This window comes from Eubalaena glacialis, chromosome 2 (genome assembly GCF_028564815.1).
Source record: "Eubalaena glacialis isolate mEubGla1 chromosome 2, mEubGla1.1.hap2.+ XY, whole genome shotgun sequence".
Lineage (NCBI taxonomy): Eukaryota > Metazoa > Chordata > Mammalia > Artiodactyla > Balaenidae > Eubalaena > Eubalaena glacialis.
In genome coordinates, this window is record NC_083717.1 from 110066133 (window position 1) to 110088342 (window position 22210).

General features: G+C 55.1%; 1 protein-coding gene across 1 annotated transcript; it reads right to left on the minus strand.

Annotated features, from left to right (window-relative positions):
* Window positions 1–14128: 14128 nt before the first annotated feature.
* VPS18 (VPS18 core subunit of CORVET and HOPS complexes) lies at window positions 14129–22197 on the minus strand. The gene is made up of 5 exons (XM_061180482.1): window positions 21773–22197; window positions 20555–20696; window positions 18281–18372; window positions 16276–18146; window positions 14129–15463 (listed from the first exon to the last, which is right to left on the minus strand). Exons 1-5 carry the CDS (start codon window positions 21861–21863, stop codon window positions 14738–14740), a joined length of 2922 nt encoding a protein of 973 aa, XP_061036465.1. The 5' UTR covers window positions 21864–22197; the 3' UTR covers window positions 14129–14737.
* Between the last annotated feature and the right edge of the window lie 13 nt (window positions 22198–22210).

Here is a 22210-nt window from a genome sequence, read left to right on the forward strand (position 1 = left end):
GCGGTGAGCTCTCAAGGGCACCTAGACCAACCCCATATTCTATAGCCAAGGGCTTGAATACCTCCAGAGATAGGACCCTCCCTCCCTCTTCAGGCTGCTGCCTGCTCTTTAGATGGTTCTGGGTGTAGAAAGTACATTCACTTCTTGATCCAAAAGTCCTGCTGTGGCCAGTGTGGGCTGGTGGTGTGGGAGAGCTCTGTTTGGGCCTTGCCGAGGGGCTTCTGGATTGGCACCGCTAGAGGGAGTGTCCACCAGCCTCTTGGGTCTGGGGTGGCTTGCTGGGTCCTGTGGGCCCCCCTGCTGCGCCTGTTGGGTGCCCTCAGCGGGGGCAGTTTAAGCGTGAGAAGCGCCGGTCAGTTCCCAGCTCGGCCCAGGGGGTGGGGCAGCAAGGGCGAGGCCAGCCCCGTCAGCCCTTCTCAGCCTCACCGGGGCGGCCAGGCCAGGGTCAGCCGGTCTCACAGGCCGGCCCTCCCCAGGCTGAGATCATCGCCCTCCGGCCTCCATGGCAGCCCCCACCCCCAGCTGAGCTCACTGCCCTGGCCCGCTGGGGGACATTGTTGTCTCCTGCGCCCCTCCCCCGGGCTCAATGAGCTGTTTGTTGGCATGTCCGGCGCGGGCAAGGGGAGGGCGGGCACAGGGCGCCCGCACACAATGGGGATTCCGTCCATTCTGAGGTGGCTGCGGGAACCAGGCTGGCTTTGTCCCTGGGACCCTCATTCCCACCATTTAGCAGAGCCGGAACTCCAGGCGGAAGGCCCCGTATAAGAACAACAATGTCGTCACCCCGTCTGTGGGGGAGGGCGCTGCAGGCCAGGCCTCCTGGGGCCCAGGGGACCCACAGTTCGGGGCAGCCTGAGGGGCACCTAGGACAGGTCCTAGGGCCTAGGCTGTGACTCACATCTGAGGGAGACTCAGGAGGCAGACGCCCCCCCACCCGCGCCTGCCCTGCCAGTCGGTCTGCAGCCCCCGGCAAGTGTGGAAGGGGGTTCCCTGGCATCCCTAGCTGTTCTCAGCTCCTTCATGTGCAAAGATGAGCCCTAAGGTGCAGAGGGGGCGAATGCACCCGGTAAGCCCCATTTGGGTGGTGTGCTGTAGCGGGGCTGAGTTCGGGGCGGCCTGACCCACAGGCCTTTCTGCATGCATCTCGGGCAAAGGCCTTTGCTCAAAGCTGGGCTCAGGCCCGTTTCTGAGCCTCTAGCCTGGCCAGCCTGCCCCTTCGGATGTGGTGCTGGCCACTCAGACAACAAGTGTTTATTTTCCAGGGTGAGTGGGGAACAGGACGTCACGGCGTTTCCCTCCTGCCCGGTGCTGCAGTGGTTCTCACAGTCTGGGCACTGGTGACATCACCAGCCTTTCTTCCTCAGCCCTGGCCTCCTTGCCTCCCCCTCCCCCAATCACATGCTCTGGCCAGGCTACACAGTTCTGAAGCTCTTGCTTCCGGTGCGGGCACTTCTGAGCAGGTCCTCTTGGAGGGCGTGAGGGCGGCCGGGAAGTACTGGACCAGCCCCTCTCACTGCCCTTGGCATTCAGGCCAAGCCTAGGGATAGCCCCTCTGTGCTCGCCCTCACCGGAGCGCTTGGTGTCCCACCCGGCACGCTCCTAGAGCGATGCTGGCCCTTTAAGGGTCTTGGGAAGCCAGAACAACAGGAAATCCAAACGGCCTCATTAGGCAGCTCGGAGCTCAGCACAGTAATTAGTGCCCTGAAAACAAAACAAGGAAAAGCAGGTGGTGGTGCTCCCCCCCAATCTCGGCTGCCCCCAGCGTGGCCTGTTAGTACCCAAAGCTAGGCAGCTGGGACTGGAGCCCCTCCCTTCTAAGCCCCCTCACCCCAAGCTCCTGAAGCCTGCTGCCCACTGCCCAGGCCAAGGGTCAGATCCTTAGCTTCTGGGGAGCAGGCAGTGGCTTCTCAGCTAACCGTTTCCCCCTGGGGAGGATGAAGCCCCAGGGACAAGCAGTGGGGCTTCCCCTCTCCTGTAGCCAGGTGGCCACTTGTCCACAGCATCCTCCACCTGTTTGGAAAATGCTGTGATGAAGGCTGGGAGCTAGGATGGTCTCTTTCAGAGGGAAAGGGGAGACACCTGGGAATCCCAGGCCAAGAAGGCCCCCTTAGGAGAAGGGAGAAGCCTGCTCTGTGGTCCTGCCTCTCAGGATCTCTGGTGATTCTCCAGGTGGGCAAGACAACTGGGGCAGAGGGACTGGTAACCCACTGGCCCTCTGGACAGACCTTGGGGACCTGCAAGCCCCTCAGTTGGTAAAAACCTGGCCAGGAACAAAAAAGGACCCTAGTGAGTTCTCTTCAGCCAGGCCACAGGCCCCAGCTCATTCTACCCTCCACTCTCCCCCATTTGATGCAACTGGAACGCCATCTTGTCCCTGACCCCTGAGATATCTCCTTTTATGTGTACTGCTAGGGGAGGGACATACTGTGCGCCACTTAAGAAACAAATATTCATTCAACAAACATTTCTGGAGTGTCCAAAATAGTCCGTGCACTGTGCTGGTGGGGAATTCCTGAGAAGGTTTCAAGGAATTCAAATGGTACTACCTTGTGATAGCTCATTACAGTCCTTCCCTCTGTACTGAGAAGGCCTTTGAGGGGAGGGACTGTGGCTCCTGCGTGTACGTATTCCCCTATAGACATAGCCCGTAGGAGACTGGAACATGCTTATGAACAATCAAAAATGAACCAGGAAAATTAAAAAAAAAAAAAAGAACCAGGAATAGTCTGACTTCAGAGTAAGCCCATGTAAGCTCAGTATGTGGCATGGCACAGCAGCAGCACTCTGGCGGGGCCCCCCCAGCCTTTGGGGAAAGCCACAAAGGCTCAGAGCCTAGATCTCCCTGAGGACTCTAAGTTTTGTACAGAGCAAGGGCTAAGGGCATTGTGGGGGAAGGAATCTCGGGTCCTGCTGAGAACAAAGCTGGAGATGACCCTGGGGTGTGGGGAGGAGCTGCGCTGGGCTTGCCTGGGCTACAGGCTGGGGGGAGTGGGGGATGCTGAGCGGGAGAGCTGGGCAGGTTGAGTGTGGACCGTGGCCAGCCTATGGCCAGTGAATGGAGCTGTAATTAAGCTGTGGGTAGGTTTCTGGTCACACTCTTATTGGCTGAGAACAAAGGCCCCAAGCGTCATTGCCCAGGGGGAAGAAGAAGGAGCCGAGGGAGGGGGTGGGGTAACCCAGAACCTGCTATTGGGCTGGGCAGCTGGCCTCCAGCTGGTCAGGGAACTCTGCAGGCACCTCTGGAGGCCACTGGCTAGGTGGTAAATTCTGAGGGGCTCCAATCTGAAACTGAGAGGCCAGTGCTGATGCTAGAGGTGAAGGGGACCAGCCAGCAAGTGACCAAAGGGTCACAGGTTCATGGAGCGGGGAGTTCTCAAGAATCCCCCGCTCCATGAAGCACACAAGAATCACCTGAGCAGGGACTTCCCTGGTGGTCCAGTGGGTAAGACTCCGCGCTCCCAATGCAGAGGGCCCGGGTTTGATCCCTGGTCAGGGAACTAGATCCCACAGGCCACAACTAAGGGTTTGCATGCCGCAACTAAAAAAAGATCCCACATGCCACAACGAAGATCCCGCGTGCCGCAACTAAGACCCGGCACAGCCAAAATAAATAAATAAACATTAAAAAAAAAAAAAAAAAGAATCACCTGAGCAGCTCCCTAGAGATTCTGATATAATTGGTCTGGGATGAGGCCTAGGAGGCACTGGTATTTTTCAGAAGCCTCTAAGTGACCCAGTGTGCAGTCAGAGTCAGAACTACTGCTCGCTGGGAGCACGCCCCTCCCCAGAGCCCATAGTGCTCAGAGGCCACACCCACTGGACCAAATGGTGCAGGTGCCCTGGGCCGAGAGGAAGATGGGCAACAGAGTCCCCTAGACCTGGGGATGGGGCCTTTGGAGAAGTCCTCCCCTTCTTGAAACCCCCCACTCCCAATGGAAAGTTACCCAGGGAAGCAGCTGTGGGCAGACAAGGCAAGAAGACTGGGAGAGGTGCACCCATGGGGTGCCCATGGCCTCTCCAGGTGCCCAGGAAGGGACCCTCCTGCCTCATCCCCAGCCCCCCAGATGAGGGGGACAGCACCCAGGAGAACAGGCTGGGGACTGGGAGGGAAGAGAGGTAGACTCAGAGCACCTGAGCTGATGGGGCCTGATCCCGTTTAGGGACGTGCACCGGTCCTGAATCATTTCCCGGATATAGCTCAACAGCCCAGACTTCAAGGTTTTGGGGGGGAAATCTTTTTTTCCAAGTTCCTCGATCTGTCATCCCCCTCCCCCGCCGGCCGGATAGGCCTGGACCAGTGTCCTCTCTCAGCTCCCCCTCAGCCTCCCAGCTCGGGCTTCTCCACTGAGCTCCCTGGACATTGTTTCCCGCCTCAGGAAGTCTCTGATGCCCTGCGCTGGATTTTGTTTTCCTTGTTATCGGGACAACTAATATTTTTTCCTGTGCGGAAAAAAAAGAGATTTTCCCAAGCAGATTACAGCTGTCAGTGAGGGGGGAGGGGGCTGGAGGTTGAGCCCTCCCTTCACCCTCCCTCTCTGCCACCCTTACAGGGCTGGGCTTTTGAATGAAGGAGGAAGCGCTGGCCCCAGAGCCAGCCAGGCCAGTTGGAGCCAGTGACAACTCTGACCTTGGCAGAAAAGTCAGGCCCCTACCCTCTGCCTGAGGGGCCCCTGCTCCCTGCTAAGAGGGCTGCTCCATGGGCTGGGCCACATATCCAAGGGCAGGGAGAGAGTCCTGGGCTTGCCTTCCCTCTAGTGGGGCAGAAAGGGCAGGCCACCCCGCAACTGCAAGGGGGCAGGTTCTGTCTGAATGGCACATCCCAGGCGCGCATGCACATGTATGCACACACAACACACACACACATCCTGGGTCTCTGCATTCTTCCTTGATAAACACTCACTTTCTACATCAGGTGCTGTGGTTCTAGGGACAGGCTGCCTGGGCCTTTGGGGTGGGGAGCTGCAGCATAACCACGACTGCAGCAATAGGGTCTTACCTAAGATGACCGAGTTTCTTTTCTTTCTTTCTTTCTTTTTTAAAAAAATTTTTTGAAGCCAGTCAATTGCTTCTTTTATTTATTTATTTATTATTTGGCTGTGCTGGGTCTTAGTTGCAACATACGGGGTCTTCATCACCCCATGCAGGATCTTCAGTTGCGGCAGGCGGGATCTCTACTTGCAGCATGCAAATCCTTAGTTATGGCATGTGGTATCTAGTTCCTTGACCAGGGATCGAACCCAGACCCCCTGCACTGGGAGCGCAGGGTCTTAGCCACTGGACCACCAGGGAAGTCTCCAAGTTTCTTTTAAAGTTCACAACAACAGCAAATAGAAGGGCTTCAGCTGTGAGTTACTCTATTGTCTGTGGTTTGCAAATGTATTAAGAAAACTAGCCCCCCCCCACCCTGTACCCTCCTGCAAAGTGGATGGTGAGCTCTGAGAGGGACTCTCCTACCTTCACCTCTCAGTGTGGTGGGCTCTTCAGTGGGCTGCGTGCAGGAGTGAGCAAGGCCATCTGTCTGGGGGCTGGAGGAAATAGAATTTCAATTTAGATTCATTGTTTATCTAAAAAGTAAACTGAACTTTAATAATATTTAATATGTGTTTTGACTATAGTGTCTAATCTATACATAAATATTCATAATCAAAAAAGTTTGAAGACCACCACCCCGGGAGATCAGTGAGGGCTTTATAGCCTATCAGAAGCCTGTTTCAGATTGGGTGCTGGGCGAGGGACGGGAGCTATGGAGGAGGGGCTGGTGAGCTCTGGGTGCAGAACCACTTGGGCCCGGTCAGACTCCCGGATGTCACCAGCAGCGTGGACTTTCTGGGCCATCACTACCCCTGCGGCCTCCCTTCTCCCTGCCCACCCTCTCGGGCCTGCCTATGTCCCAGTTGGGTTCTAGGACCTTTGGCTGCCATGCTTCCCACAAGGGAGAGAGTGGTCTTGTGTGCTGCTCCCCTCACCCCAGGCTGGCTGAAGTGCGGCTAGGGTCCCTGCAGCTGCCCTGTATGCTGTGTCACCCCCAGGAGAAAAGTCCCTGGCGGGAGGCGGCCCTCTGCCGGGAGGCTGTTTCCTCAACCGGCCAAGGTAAGAAGTGGGGGATTTCCAGCCCTGTCCACGGGGCTGACTTAGTGCTGGGGGCTCCTCTCCTTTCTCATGCAGCCCATGCCCGGGTGAGGACAGAAACTCCAGATTTAGGCCCAGTTGTAGCGAAAGGGGTGTGAGGGCAGCAGAGTCAACTAAGCCCACAAGCCTCCCCAGCTGCTACTCCCTGATCCGGAAGGAGTCAAGCCCAAGGCGGAACCCCAGGACTGCACCTGGGACCAACAGGAACCCAGTCTTGGAAGACCCCGACAGGCATCTTGGTGGGGAGTAGGGCCTGGAAATCCAAAGCCACTCTTACTCATGGGCCTGTGGGGAATGACTCAAATCAATGAATGCCCCTGCCTAACCCTAGCCTTTCCTGGTTCTGGTGGTAAGGGGAATGGCAGGTCTGAATCTCACCCTTTAAGGCTCCGCTAACTGGCTGGTACTTCCAAAGGTGCTGGAGAGTCGAAGGAACCAATGTGAGCCCCTCGGGAGCTGGGAGCCAGGAGACTTATGTCCCAGACAGCTTGCCCTGAAAGCTTGATCCCCAGGAAAGGGGAGCCATACCCTAACAGCATTCCCTGTCTTCCTGCACTGTGGTCAGCTGGGCAAGGAGGGTGGGTGTGATCCTGGGGGCTGTTTGGAGAGAGAATTAGACAGTTGTGGCGACCTGGTGATGGTGGTACACACAGATGTCCCAGCTCCAGTGTCGGCTCACTTAGGCCCAAGGAATGGCTTAGGAAACAGCTAGACTCTTCCTCCACTTTCATGAAGATTCTCCTGTGCCTCAGACACTTGTGAGTTTCATTTTATTACCTGGCTTGTATGTGTTTGCTGCGTATATACATACACATGCTTGCAGGCTAGTGTGATTGAGGCGTGTGAGGCGGCGGAATGGGCAGGGACTCACGCAAGGTCCCTGAGCATGAGAGCATCTGAGAGGTGAAATAATAAATCCAGCCACCATCAATGCAGGCTAGCAACATGCCATGATAATGTACATGCATTATCACCAATCTACATAGCAACCGATCCTCTGAGGAAGGTGTTATAATCTCCATTTTACAAATAATAAACTGAGTGAAATTTAGAGAAGTTAAATGACCAGCCTGAAGTCATACAGTGAGCAAATTCAGGCGAGGATTTGAACCCAGGTCAGTCCAAGGCCAAGCCAGAGGTCTCTCTACCAGGCTCTCTCAGCACGGTCCTCCTCAATTACGCTCTATCTGTTCCTTGTCTCTGAGGCTCTGGCTGCCCTAGTCTGAGGTGACAGGCTCTTCCCCTCCCTCCCTCCCCTCCAGTCAAGGTGGCAAAGCAGAGCCTGTTCAAGGCTGTGTGGAGCCCAGACGCTGTGCCCAGACCTTCACACATCAAACCAGTGCCCAGTTCAGAGAGGGTCTGGCTGGCCCTGGGCGGGATCAGCTAGGGCAGAGCTGGGGCAGCTGTTTACAGTAAACAGAAAGCTCCCGAGGAAGGAAGGAGGGGAGGGGCTGGGGTTGTCATGGAGACAGGGAAGAGCAGCAGGGCCTCGGCCCTGATCCACAGCTACTGGTAACGCATCCCTGCCCCTTCTAGAGCCGGAGGAGGCCCGAGGAAGGTCCAGACAGGCAGCCTAAGCAGGAGAGGCAGGGGCAGATTGGGCCTCAGAGCAGTGCCTGCTGAGAACACACTCCCATCTCATTATGTATGTCTACTTATTGTTAACAATAACAACGACTGTTTATTGAGCTTTTTATTTACAGCATGCCTGACACTAGGCCCTTGAGAGTATGTTTTCTTATTTAACTCTAAAACCGGGAGATAGGCAGAATAATAATCTCTAATTTATAGATGAGGAAATTGAGGTTCAGAAAGATTAAGCCATTTGTCAAGGTCACACAGCTTGTAAGTGACAGAGCAAAATTTTTGGATCAAAAACTCTTTTACCAAGGCATATAGGAGATGAGCTAGCAGGTGAAGGTCTGAGCCTCTCAGCTCGTGGGGAGACTGAGTCCCCTGGGTACCAAGGGGACTTTCCCAGGCTTCTAGCGTTAGTCAAAGAGATTTTTGGGGACAGAACCCATGTGTTCCAGCCCTAACCACTAGACCACACGGCTTCTCCATGGCTTGAGCTGGGAAGGTCCAAAGAGAAACTCCCTTTCCAGCCCCAGCTTGGATCCTAGACTCTCCCGCAGCTAAAAGGCTGCCCCTGAGGAGGTCAGGACGAGCCAGGGTGCTGCGGGGGATGCTGGGGGCTTTCTGCCCACACATATGGTTTCCAGATTCCAGGGGATGAAAAGGAGGCCATTGGGGGCGGAAATGGGGGATGTGCGATGACAAATTTAGACTGATTGCTTAAAAAAAAAAAAAAAAGCTGAGAAACGATAAAAAATAAAAGCAAAAAGTCCGCTAGAAAAACCAAAGGGAATTATTTGATTGCGCAGCCGAGTGCCGTGAGGCGCAGCATGGTTTAATGTGGAACAGTATCAAGGGCTCTTCTGACTTTGCTCAGAGGATGGCGGCAGAGGAGGAGGGGCTCTGTCTGCTGTTGCTGGCTTCACCCCCTGGACTTTGGGACAGGGATAAAGTTGGGCACGGCACCTGGGTGGATGTCTGGAGTTCAGGAGCACTTGTTGGGGGGCTCTCCTATAAGGCTTGGGCCCTTCGGACTCCAAGGATCCTGCTGGCTTGTGGCCAAGGGTCCCCACTGGCTCACAGAGGGAGCTGCCCTAGGGGAGGCTCCAGCTGGTCTGTACTGAGAGCATGTGAAAAGATGAGCTGTAAGGTGGGGGTCTGGGATGTCTCTGAGTTCCAGCCTTAAAGGGAAATGGCCAGGAACAGAAGGTAAAAGGGAGGACAGCTGCCTGGAATTCTGGCCTGCAGCAGGCCCAAAGGGTCAAAGGTCAAGGGGGGGACAAGGGGGAGACAAGGGGGACTTCCTGAGGCTCTCAGGGGAGTGCCAGCCAGCCAGGCTGTTGTGCAAGCTCTGGGCTGGACCATAAGGGCAGGCTGGCAGAGGAGCCACGCCTGGCCCAGTCCCCTCAGCCTCTCCTAACTGTCCCCTGGAGCTGGAGTAGTGCCCTCTCTCCTCCAGGAAACCAGGACCCTGTCCCCCAAGGTAGCACCCCTGTCCCACCTCAGTGGCCACGTTCTATATGCCTGAGTGCTTCCACTCTCATGCTCATCCTGAACCTCTCTTCCCCAGAACGACCATCTTTTGAGAAACCAGAAAAACCTTCTCAAGTAAGCCTCTTTCTTCCAATTCCACTCTGATTTTCCACGAGGAGATCAGAGGGGTTTGTGAGGAGAGAACCATGATAGGGCTCACAGGATCCCAGCCCTAGAGGAACAGGCACAGAGTAAAGTGGAGGAGAAGCAAGCCATCAGGGATGTGTGGGTGCCAGGCCCCGGGCTAACCACAGATGTGCTGCACTGCTCTCCCTAAACTTCATGTGAGCCTCTCAAGGTCTGCTGTGTTTATTCACATTTTCCAGGTGAAGAAATGGAGGTTCTGAGGGTGTGATTAAACTGACAGCTGGTAAATGACAGAGCAGAGACTGCTCTTTCCAGGTCACCTCCCTGTCCCTCAGCTCAACCCACTTGACTGGAGATGGAAAGCAAGCACAATGAAGGGTCTAGGACCATGTCTGGCTCCCAGGGGACGTGGGATCATTGCTGACCGATGCTGAATCTCATGGAGAAGGGACCGGATCCTGGATGGAGCCTCATGTCAGCCACAAATTTCTCTTGGATTCAGCATCTGTAAAATCAGGAGGTGGGATCAGCAGCTCAGTGGTTTTCAAACTTGGTTCCTGGGCATCCTGGCATCTCATAGAAATTGGGATGGAGGAGGAAAGGACAGTGAATAAGGCGTTCCCCGCCCTCTCCCAGCCCAGCTCCCACCAGGGATGCTCAGCATATCAATTTCAGGTATTGGACATCCATAAGGGATGTTTTTATTTGAATAAAGGTCCCACAGCACTCTATGGCCTCGATCTGAGGTCTCTGCAGCTCTGACCTTCCGGGAGCTGTGATCTAGGCAGCTTCAGGTCCTGGGCTGGGGAGAGAAGCCAGAGGATCTGGTGAGAAAAATGGAGTAGACCATGTCTGGAGTCCTAACCCTGTGGGAGGAAGCAGGTCAAGGTCAGAGCCATGAGACCACGCCTCGGCAGAGGAGGTGAGCTGGAGATACACGGCACCTGCCTCTCCACCTGGGAAACACAAATAGACCTTTGGCCACGGCAGCCTGGAAACCAGAAGTAGCACCCACCTTCCTGGGGCCCAAACCAATGCCCCTTTCTCCTTTTCTGCCAGGCCTGCCCGGGCTTGTTCTCAGTGGACATCGGTTGCTGGTCACCAACCTAGGGCCACCCTAACCTCCCGTGACCTCATGGCTCCTACTGCTCAGCTCAAGGGCTACTTCAAGGTGAAAGCTGAGAAAAGGCAAAGCTGCTCAAGGAGAGGAAAGCACCCAATAGGGGGCATTCAGCGAGCAGGGGCTAATCCCCTTGAAAGAAGAACCCTACTTTGTGCCCCTTTTATGGCCCATCCCTAGCCAAAGTTTGTCCCTCTGCCTCACTTTTCCCTTTTGGAAGCTGGGCATAAGAATGGTGTCCCTCTCCTTGTGGCTTCAGCATGTATAGCTCCCTGAATATCATCATCTCCATGGTCCAGGTGGAGGAGAAAGCTGCAGGTGGCCCAAGGACTAGAACCACATCTAGCATCCTCCTTCTGTCCCACTACCCATCCGGGGCCTGCATTTGACCACCATTCACCCTCAACCTGCTGCAGGGCCCAGCCTCGCTCCACGTAAGCAAAGCTGCCAGCAGGGTCCTTTGTGGGGCTGCTCCCCTGTGGCACTCCCTAGGGGCCCCACCATGGGGCAACAGATGGACCTATGGTCTCTACAGAACAATGGTGGGGGAGGGGCCCTGGCATCGCCTGCCCCAAACAGGAAGCGCTGCATGAGCTTCAAAGAACTGGCAGGGCCAAGGGGCTGAGTGGCTGGAGCCACTGCCAGGACTGGCGGCTGCCTGAAGAGATGCCTGCCAGCCTCGGGATGCCCAGCCTTCAGTGGGGGTGGGGCTGCAGTGGCAAGGGCAGCTGGGTCTTGGGCAGAGGATGCTTTGCGCCCTCAGTGCAGCAGCCTCTGACCTGGAAGCAGGCTGAGGGAAGAGGGCTCCGACACAAGGCTGCTTCCCGGCTCTGCTGCCACCCGCCAGCGGGACTGCAGGTTCTTTCCCAGGCCACAGTGGGTCTGGCCCTCCAGCAAGTAACCGTGAGGGGCAGGGCTGGCACCAAGCCTGCCGCCCACTCCCTGCCTCCTGCTCCCAGCTGCTCTGCTCAGAGCCTTTTCCTCTCCACTTCCTGTTCACACAGGGGGGGGGCGGGAAGTGGAGGGAGGAAGTTGGGGGGAGGCGTGTAGGGGGGACCCATTGAATAAAAGGAATTAACCGTTTCCCTCCTCTGACCTCTGGGAATTTCCGCCTGTGAAAGTGTCTCGAAGAATCTGCAGAGCTGGGGCAGTGGGGAGGAGGTGCGCCCCTCGTGGCCCCCTCCCCTTCTCCCTCCCCCGGTGGTAGTGGCGGGGCCCGATAACTCCCTCTCGGCCCCCTAACCTTTTGTTTCCCTGGCGCCAGGGGCCCCAGCGCCAAGGGCAGCCTGGAGCCTGGAGGCCCCCTCCCAACCAACGTGGTTGGGGTGCCCGGCCTGTGACCCGAGCTCGGGGCAGGGGGGCGCTGCGCAGGAACTGCGGGAGTTGGTGGTCCTGGGGGAATGAGCTCGCACCCGGGCTGGCCAGGCTCTGAGCCCCGCGCCCTCCCTGCCAGGGTTGGTGCCTTTGGCCAGTCTGCCCTGGGGACAGGAGAAGGGCGGCGAGCGGGTCACCCGGGCCTCAGACGTAGGGCGGGCACACCCTCCGGGGGCCACTCCCCCCTGGAGCGGAGGAAAGGAGCCGGTGAGTTCAGGAAGCCAGTAGACAGCGCCCCCTAGTGCCCACCGCTGACTCGGCCAGGCGGCCCCCCAGGGCCCTCTCAAGGGCGGGCCTCAGGAAGCACCTGCTCCCCAGGACCAGTGGCCGCCCTGAATCTCCCCCAGGTGGCTTCCTTGTTTACAGGCCTCCTGCCCTGATCCCAGCGTCACTGCCTGTGGCCACTCCTCCTATTTCCAGTGACCGCTCCAGGAGCAGCTCATTCATCTTGGCCCCTACCCACGTAGCTGCTCCCCCACCCCACCCCCTCCTGGCCCTCCCCCAGGCTTAGGGCCAAGGCCCCGAGGGCCGTCTCTCTCCCCTCCACTCCAGGCCTTGCTTGGTTTCTAGGGATCTAAGAGCTGTGGCTTCCCGTTGCCCTGACTCAACGGAACCCCATTCTGTCAGTGCCAGAGAAGACTGGGGCCTTTTTCCAGGAAAGAGGAAGCAGCCTAGGACCAGATGGGCAGGCTTAAGAGAGGACAGAAGGGGCAGGGGTGTCCCAAGCTGTCTTAGCCAAGTCCTCTGGGAGGAGGGAGCAATAGGGCAGTGTTTGTTTAACTAACATGTATTAGGCACCCATTATGTGCAAAGACAGAAGCCCCAAGCTGTTCCAAGTAAGCAAGTGACCATGACAGTGGTGGGCCAAGGTTTATACCTAGTACTCACTGACAGTGGGGAATAGGACCCTGAGCCCTCTACTGGGCATGTCTAGGTGTGAGGGGAGCCTTAGGCCACATGGGGAGCAGGAGCCCTCCAAATCTTCCTGGAACGGGGGAAACGGAACAGGATTAGGATGCCCTCTACTCACCCGGTGGGACCCTACCCCCCATTTGCTTCCACTCTGGCTTCTGGGGCAAGATGGGGAGTCTGAGGCTCATCAAAGATGGGCAGCTTCTGGCCCTATCCCTTGGCAGGGGCCATGAAGAGACCCCGTTGTTCTAGTGGCTGGAGAAGTATAAGCAGGGCAAGATTCTCCCAGGGCTGCAGAAGATAAAAGTCTTGGAAGAGGATTAGGCTGCAGGGGCAAGAGAGAAGCCTGCAGTCACTAGCCAGGTGACCTGACCGCAGCCTGATTCCAGGAACACTCACTTGTTACTTTCTTTCAGTCTGGACGGCTGAGAGACCACACCCATAAACCTGGGCAGCGGACTGTGAACACCAGTCCATGGAGCAAAGGGTGCTCAGCTGATGTCACAGGAAGGCCCTGCTTCAGGACTCCCTAGGGCTTAGCCTCGAGCCACAACTAAAGAACTGTAAGCTGGGGGGATGGGCAGGTCAAAGGAGATAGATGGGGAGAAAACATATCTGCCAAATGCCATGGATGGTGGCAGTGGTAGTCTCACCTCCATGTTGGACCTCAACATTATGGTTAAGGGACTTCCCTGGCAGTCCAGTGATTAAGACCATGCGCTTCCAATGCAGGGGGCACAGGTTTGATTCCTGGTCGGGGAACTAAGGTCCCGCATGCCGCGCAGCTTGGCCAAAAAAAAAAAAAAAAAAAAAAATCATGGATTAATGCCAGACAGTGGTAGGGCAGTATCAAAACTGGGCAGAAGTTGAGAAGGCAGGAATGCAGGCTGGCAAAGAGAGGGGAAAGCAAAATCTAGCATGCGTAAGGGCCAGTGGAGGGAGGAAGAATGAGGGGCTTAGATTTATGGTTAGGCAGTGGCGATTACCAGAAAACTCTTGGGAACAACTAGGGAGGGAATAGACCAAGGAAGCACCAGTGGAGAAAGTGACTTGAGAAATCAGCGCCCCCTGATGCCTGAGTGTGGAGGGTTCTGTGGGGAGCAACACCACCTGCTGGCCAAAGGGAAGAACAGTCCCTGCTCCTAGACTTGGGAGGGTGGGCCCTAATTCCCAGCCGGAGCCTGGAGTCAGAACGGATACAGTGGAAGGCAAAGAAGTGAGCAGAAAATGGCAAAATCATCCTGTCACATCTCCAGGAAAAGGAGCAAGGGCCAAGGCTTGAACATGCAGGGCCCTGGCAGCTTCCCCGTGACACCCTAGCCTCTCTTTGGAGATCACTCACACACCACTCTGCCCAGCATCAACACAAAGCCATCAACTCCACAGTCACCAGCACAGACAGTTTAATGCTCTCCACCCCATCACCATCTCCCACTGTCCTCCGTGAGGCCCTCTGCCCCAGGGTACCCCTCACACTGGAGCCCCAGACAGTGTGCACAAGAGCATGCCCACCATCAGCACCACCTTTCCCCCCACCCCATGCCCAGGACTTGGAGGGGTTGTCTTTTCACCTGTGGGACCTAGAAGCTGACAGAAGAGAGGGCTTCTGAGGGAGAAGAGCCACAGAGTGAAAAGGAATAATGGTAGGTAGTGCTCCAGAAAGAGAACATGATGTGTGTGAGGAGGGAAAAGGAAGAAAGAGCTGTTAGATGCAGGGGGGACGGTAATGGGGTCAGAATTCTGACTTCTCCAGGCTAAGGCCCTCTGTTGGGAAGCAGGCTGACGGCCTGGCAAAACAGCAGCTCTAAGGCAGCCCTGAAGAACAGCATGGGCAGCTGGCAGAATGCACTCACAGCTCACCCCTCGAGGACAACAGCTATAATTCCGCTCCCCTCACCACAGTCCCAGCCCAGCAGCCTCCAGGAGACCAAGGACAGATGACGCTGTGGCCTTCCCAAGAAGGGACAGCCCCTGACCGCCTGCCCGCCTATCGGGGTTGACACATTCCTACAACCAACTGAGGTGCTCCTCCTCGTAGCGCTGAGGGTCGATGAAGGGCCGGTCAATAGAGCGGATCATCAGTTCCCCACAGTACACGCACTCAGCGGCCACCAGTTCATCCAGGTCAGCCTTGAGCTGTTCCCGGCTGGGCCCCCCGGTGGCAGCGCCCCCCTCGGCCTCCTTAGCCCGGGCAGAGCCCTTGGCAGGGGGTGGAGCAGCGCCCAGCTTTCGCTGTAGCTCCTCGAGCCGGGCCTGCTTGTAGGCCGGCAGGCCAGGCCGCACGGCCTGCAGCAGGCAGTCAGCGTGGAACATGTGGCCACAGAGGAAGAGGTAAAAAGGGCGGTTGAGCAGGGGGAAGTCGCAGGTGGCACATTTGTCCTGGGGCTCCACGGTGCCATAGCGGCCCCGCAGCTCCTGCAGGTCTCGCCGGATGCGCTGGGCGCTGGCCGTGGCCTCTTCCATCTCCCGCTGCAGCTCTTGGATGTGGTGGTTGTAAGCCTTCAGCGAGCTGCAGATCGCCTCCTTGAAGTGGTCGATGGTGACGAAGTCAGGGAAGAAAGGCAGCACGTCCTCGATCTTGAGCAGGGGGCAGCTGGCCAGGCAGGCCATGGCCGTCTGCACATCCTCCTCCTCCTGCACCACATGCCGAGCGATCTTCAGCCACAGCTTCTTGCGCAGCTCCTCATCTTCCTCGGGCAGGTCAGCACACTGCTTGGCCAGGTCCACGTCCACCTGTGGGGAGGCTGAGAGTGTTAGGGTCAGGTCCCACTCAGGACAGGGTCTGTGGGAAAGACAAAGGCCCAGCACTCCTGGCAGCAAGAGAGACGGGGCTTCTCGGGGCTGGGAAGGAACCTGTCTCAGTAATGGGCCTGCCTCTGTCAGAGCTACGCAAACGCTACTTATGATGGTGGGCCTGCAATTTTAGTGAATTTACAAATCACCTGGGGAGCATATCCAAAATACAGATTTCTGGGCCCCACCACAGACATTTTGATTCAGTAAGTCCTGGGTTCAGACCCAGGAATTCAATTTTTTTTTTTTGGCCTCGCTGCGTGGCTTGCGGGATCTTAGTTCCCCGACCAGGGATCGAACCCACACCCTTGGTAGTGAAAGTGCAGAGTCCTAACCACTGGACCGCCAGGGAATTCCCTCGAATTTTAAATAGCACTTCACACGATCCTACGCAGGTGATAATTCATGATTTGAGCAATGCAACTCAGCACTTTCCCCTTCTGCAATTGTGGCTAGCAGGTATGCAGAACTTAACTGTGAGGGAAGTACTATAACATCATCCCCATTTTGCGCCTGAATAATCTGAGGCAAAGAGAGGTTCAGAAACCAGCCTGAGGTCACACAGCTTAGTAAGACGCAGAACCAGAATTCAAACCCTGACTTGAGTCTGTGTTCTTAACCTCTATACTACAGTTCCTCTCTGGGAGAGAAGCCAGCACCCCCTAGCCACAGTGCCCCTCCGACCCTTCAGCACCTGAAGCTACTGCTCTCCAGGCCCCTCTCCTGGACAGGGTCAAGGCTCATTGGCTCACCTGCAGGGCCAGGTCCACAGCCTCCTCATACAGCTCCAGGACCTTGTAGACGTGGACGCAAGCATGGTGGTGGCCATGCTCAGCACAGAGCCGCAGCGCGTACTTGAGGTCATAATGCACCCGGTGCGGGCTGGCCCCAGCCTGCTCGAGGTAGGCCAGCAGCGAGGCTGGCTGGCCTCGGGCATAGAGCGACAGCAGGTAATTGTGAATGGCCTGCTCAGTCTCGCCCAGCACATTCACGCAGAACTCCATGTAGCGGATGGCCTGGCTCACCTGCTGGGCCTCGCCACCCTGGCTATAGTTCACCAGGGCAGGGATGAGCTGCCGGGCATCCAGCCGGCTGCCCAGCTCAATCCAGGCATCCACCAGCTGGCGAGGGATGTGACGGATGAGAATGGGTGAGAACTTGTAGAAGAGCTGGGGGTCACGGTGGCGGGCCAGCACGGCCAGGGCCTCCTCGTAGGCCTCATGCTGGCAGTGGTATGCCACCACGCGCTCGTAGTCCTGCATGATCACAGCGAAGTACACCATGTGCTCTGTGTCCCCGTGGCTGGCGAGCAGCTCGTGGATGGAGGCCCGGCTGGCGAAGAGCCACTCCTTGTGGCGGGGGCTGCTTAGGAAGGCGCGGAAACGCTCCCGGGTTTCCCGGTAGAGGTTCAGGGCCTCAGGGTCACCCTGCAGGGCCCCGAGTCGGCTCAGGTAGAGCTCCGTCAGCCAGGCGGTAAGCAGCGTGGCCTGGGTGCGCTCAGCAGGCTTCAAACTGGCCAGTTTTCGCTGCAGGAACTCGGCCAGCGCCTCCTCCTGGTGGGCCTCCAAGAACTTGAGGGCAATCTCCTCAAAGTAGCTCTGAGTCAGGGCGTAGCAGCGGGCACTCTCCAGGTAACGATGCTGGCGGAAGCAGAAGTCGGCCTCCCGGGCCAGGACCGTGTCCAGGCAGTCAGGCCGCTCTCGACAATACTCTTTGGCCAGGTCGAAGCGGTTCATGTCCAGGTAGGTGCGCCAGACATCCCGGGCCTCCCGCTGTACCTGGTAGCGGAAGACGGCCCGCTCGGTGTGGGTCCACAGATGGCCCGTGGAGGAGTCCTTCACCATGTGCTTCAGCGGCCCAAACTTCTCCAGGAAGTGGTCCCGCAGCACCACCTGCCCCGTCAGTGTGCACACCGCCTCCACCCGGTCCGCCAGCAGCAGCAGGAAGTGGAACTGGGTCAGGACGATGGCCAGGGGTGGGCTGGCCCCAGGACCCACCCCCTCTGGGTACTCCCAGACCCGCTCCTCGCTCAGCAGGGAGTCGGGACGCCCGCAGTCCAACGAGCCATACAACACGCCATCCCCCATCATCCAGGCGAAGGCCCGGGGCGCAGAGCGCAACTTGGGGGTGTAGAAGGCCAGCTCACTGTAGCCCAGACTGCTGGGGAACTCACGGAATGGGGGTGGGTGGTCAGTGTAGGCAGCAAAGAGCCCCGAGAAGCCTTGGGCCTCAGCTCCCTCGGCTGCTCGGCCTATGAACTGGAAGAGGCGCTGCCGAGTGGTGGCGATGACAAAGCCACGCCCTTCAGGGCCCCGCTCCGCCTCGAGGGAGCACACAGGTGCTGGGCCCCCTTCTTCATTTAGCACATACAACGGACGGAAGTAGAGATCCGGGGCAGGGCCGAAAAGCCCACCCTCACTGGCCGAGAGCTCTGCTTCAAAGATCTGGCCTTGGGCAGTGCCGACCAGGATGGGGCCTGTGCTGCTCTCGGTACCCAGGGCCTTGTTCCAGCCCACACTCTCCACCAGCTGCCCCTTCCAGCGTGCCAGGGGCCGAACTTTCTGTCCATTACGGTTCACGTAGAGGACCTCAGTGCTGCTCAGAGCGATCAGCAGGTGAGAGCCTGGAGTGGGGGAGAGCATGGCACCCTAGAGGATGCTGCCATTCCCACCCTCAGATCCCACCCACCCAGGTAGTGACCTACCCTCAACACCCCCCACCCCCTACCCCCCATCTCAGAAGTCTACCACCACTTACCAGTAGGGTCCAGGAACATCTTGTGAACTTTGGCATCATCCTTGCGCCCCAGCTCCACGTGGTTGGGTTCATTTGCTTTGCCTAAGTCAATGCTGTTGGGACAAGAGTCACAGCCTCACTCCAGAGAAGGGCAGATCCTTCTGTTGAATCACAGACCTCTTTATAATCTGATGAAAGGCACAGCCTTTCTTCCCTGAAATCTACATAGACACATAAAATTCTGAATACAATCCCAAGGGAACTGTGAAACACACATGGGGTCCTCCTTAAGAACGCTCAGCTCTGAGAACACCCCCACTTCATTCTGAGAAGTCACTAAGCAGAAGTATTTTCCTTCTGCTCAACATACCTCCAGTGCATCTAGGAAGATAGGCAGGGGTATCCCAGAATGCTGGGGTAAAAAGGGAACAACAAATAGTAGCTAATGGTTACTGAGCACTTTCCATATACCAAGCACCATGCCAAGAGCTTGAGCTAGTATGACCTCAATTAACCTTCACAATAACCTTGAGGGGTGCTCCCTTAAGATTATTTCCTATTTAAGGTATTTCCCTTATTAAATTCTTTTCAAATTATATGCTCATTCTAACTAAAGAATCAATACAACAGTCTATGAAGAAAAAGTTAATGGTTTTCTTCCCAAACTCCTATTATTCCCAACGGAAAAAACTGATGTTAACATCTTTCTCCATGTTCATAATATAAACAAGCTTATTTTATCAGTTTTTACAAAAATGTTTTCACATTGTATATATGTGTGTGTATGCATATTAATTTATAATTTGCCTTTCTCACTTAATGATATTTCATGAACATCCCACTGGGTCAACAGATACAGCTAACTCATTGTTTTAATAACTGCATAATATTCCCTTTTATGGGTGAACTATAACTTAATCATTTTCCTATTGATGGATATGCAGCTTGGGTCCAGTTTTTCCTACCACAAATACTGCTGGAATCAACATCCTTGTATCTATACCTTTGCAAACTGGTACTTTTCTTTCTATGGTATGTATTCCCCAAAGTGGGATTGCCAGGTCAAAGTTATAGATATTTCAGTGTTTAACAGACATTGCCAGATTATTTTTCCAAAAGATGGTGGCAGTTTATACTCTTTCCAGCAATGTATGAGAGTCCATCTCTGTGTATCTTCACCAGCATCATATATTACTGTTTAAAATGTTTGCTAATCTGATAGGTTAAAAAAAATGGTATCTTACTGTGATTTTGATTTGCATTTCCCACAGGTTGAAAATTATTTTCAGATGTTTACTGGAAAATTTGGAGTTCCTCTTCTGTGAACTGCTTGTTTATATTGTTTACCCTCCCTTTTCTACTGAACTGTCTTTTTTTGTTTTGTTTTTTTTTTTTTGGCTGCACCTCACAGCTTGCGGGATCTTAGTTCCCCAACCAGGGACTGAACCTGGGCCCCAGCAGTGAAAGCGCCGAGTCCTAACCACTGGACCACAAGGGAATTCCCTGGACTGTCTTTTTCTTATTAATTTCTAAGGGCTTTTTAAGGAACAGGAAAGTAAATCTTTAGTCATATGTGGAAAAACATTATTTTCCCACCATATTTTGTCTTGACCTGCTTCATATGCTTTTTTATTTTTATTTTGTCATAACAGCAATCACCACGTGGTCAAATCTATCTACCTTTTCCCTTGTAGATTCTGGATTTTCTAGCTTGAGTAAGAAGGTCTCTCTTCAGCCCAAGAACATAAAAATTTATTAAATATTCTTTTAATATTCACATTATTTTTTATATTCAAATAATTATTTCACTTAGAATTCATTTTTATGATACAGAGGTTTAGCTCTGTTTCATCCCAGATGGTTATTCTGGATAGATAAACAATTTTGCTGACACCTTTGTCATATATTAGTTCCATTTACTTATACTATTTATTTCCAGTTTTATTGAGATATTTTATTTCCATTTATAGTGTATTTATTTCAGGACTCTAGACCATTCCGCTTATCTACATGACTAACTTGTGGGTTGGTACTGTCTTTAACAGATGAAGGGACGTGTTCAGAAAGATTGGGTGACTTGCTCAAGATTCCATCCCTGTTAAGTGGGAGAGCTGAGCTCAGAGTCCGGGTCTACTACGCTACACTGGTTCTCTTTAGGAAGGGATAGGATATTTCCTGAAAATTCCAAATCCACTGTTTAACCTGCCCAGAGTGGAAAAAAGGCCCGGTCAGTCAGTAGTTCCAAAATACCACCAATCCACTCCCTACTCCTAAACCTTTTGGGTCCTCACTTACCGGAGTAGTGTATCCTTGCCCAGGCTCATGCAGAGCTGATTGCAGGAGACGACAAGACTGGTGATACGCTCAGAAGGGGTAAAGTCAATGCGCTGCCTCGTGAAAATGGGCACTTCCTTCTCTAGCTGGGCATTCACATATCCTAGGTGAGGAGCCAAGGAAAGGTTAGCTATGGAACAGAGGAAGGAAGGGCAACATATTCCTCTCCACCTTCCCAACATATTGCTACCCCAGGACCTTGGTTAGCCAACACTTGAATATCAATATATCAAGCAGTTTGCTAATCACCTCTACATTAGTCCTAGGCTACATTAGGGGTTCTGGGCTCTTCCCACATCTCTGAAAGTGAGGGGTTGATTCTTTGAACCCTTGGTATGCTGTTACACCATGATATACCTGCTCCCAGTGGTAATGGGGTGGGCGGGGAAGGGTTGGGTGTTCTCCCTTATCAATCTTTGGCCAAGCAATCCCAGCTCAACTAAAGTAGTCTAGTTCCACTCTCTCCCCTCCTCCTTGCCCATGCTGTAATACTCTCAGTGAGTCTCCAGAAGAATGAGGGTGGAGGGATCCTTGGGGAATGCTTCCAATCAGTTGGTTAACAAACTGCTGGTGCTTTCTCTCTAGTCTTTACTCTTATTCTTTACCATTGCTCAAAATATTCCAGAGCTTCAGACCCCTCTGCCAACTCTGTACTACTTTCTACAAAAATTTCCCCTCAATGCCCAGCTGCACACAGCTCTAGCAAAAGCCTAAAGTACTTCATTTTCCCCTGTTCAGTGACAAAGTTCCCTCTAGGACCATCCCTCCTTCCCCTACGACACTCCCATTTCACTAGTTCTTTGCCCACTCTCTTCCTCTCACCTCCAGAAGGGGCCTGGTGGGAAAAACACCGAATCAGATGAAGCCTATTCTCATCTGAGCCTGTTCTCAGTTTTCCCAACTGCGGCCCTCTAAGCAAGACACTTCCTTATCTGAGTCCCAGTTCCCTCTTAGAAGGACTCTAGTGGCAGGGCCTAGATCACGCGGCTGCTCTTGCTGCTCTTTCAATCTTCGACCATCCACCAGCTGGGGGCCATAAGAGCCTGAGGAGAATCAAGGGCCTAGACCCACACTGCACGTCCAGGAGGTGAACCCGAGCTCCTGGAGCCACCCCCTCCGCTCCTCTCTTGCAGATGCCAGGAGAGCTAAGAGGTGCAGCGGCGCCCTCACTTCCCTTACCCGAGTGGGGGATGCCGACGCTGGGGCAGCCGGGCTGCAAGACGGCCGAGCGGGAGAGGGAGTCCTCGTATTCATCCAGGATAGACGCCATGGTACCCGGCCTGTGGGTCCTCCGTCTTGGGCCCAGGGATTACAACAGGGCTCCCCCCAGGGATCCCCGTCTCCCCGGATTGGAAGCTGCGACTCCCCAGCCTCGACAGGGATCTGACAGATCCTGGCAATCCGCCGCCGCCGCCGCCGACTCCTCCTCTTTAAAATCCTGAGGATCTTCTCACTCTCGCCTTATAGAGCGAGAAGACCGGGGAGCTCTCCCCCTTGAATCTGGCGCAGTACTGCACCCAGCTCCCGCCCCCAGGAGATCACCGGCTCCCCCTGGCCGAACTCAGGTGATCCCAACCTCGCCCGAGCAGCTCAGCTGACTCCCGCCCCCGGGACGCG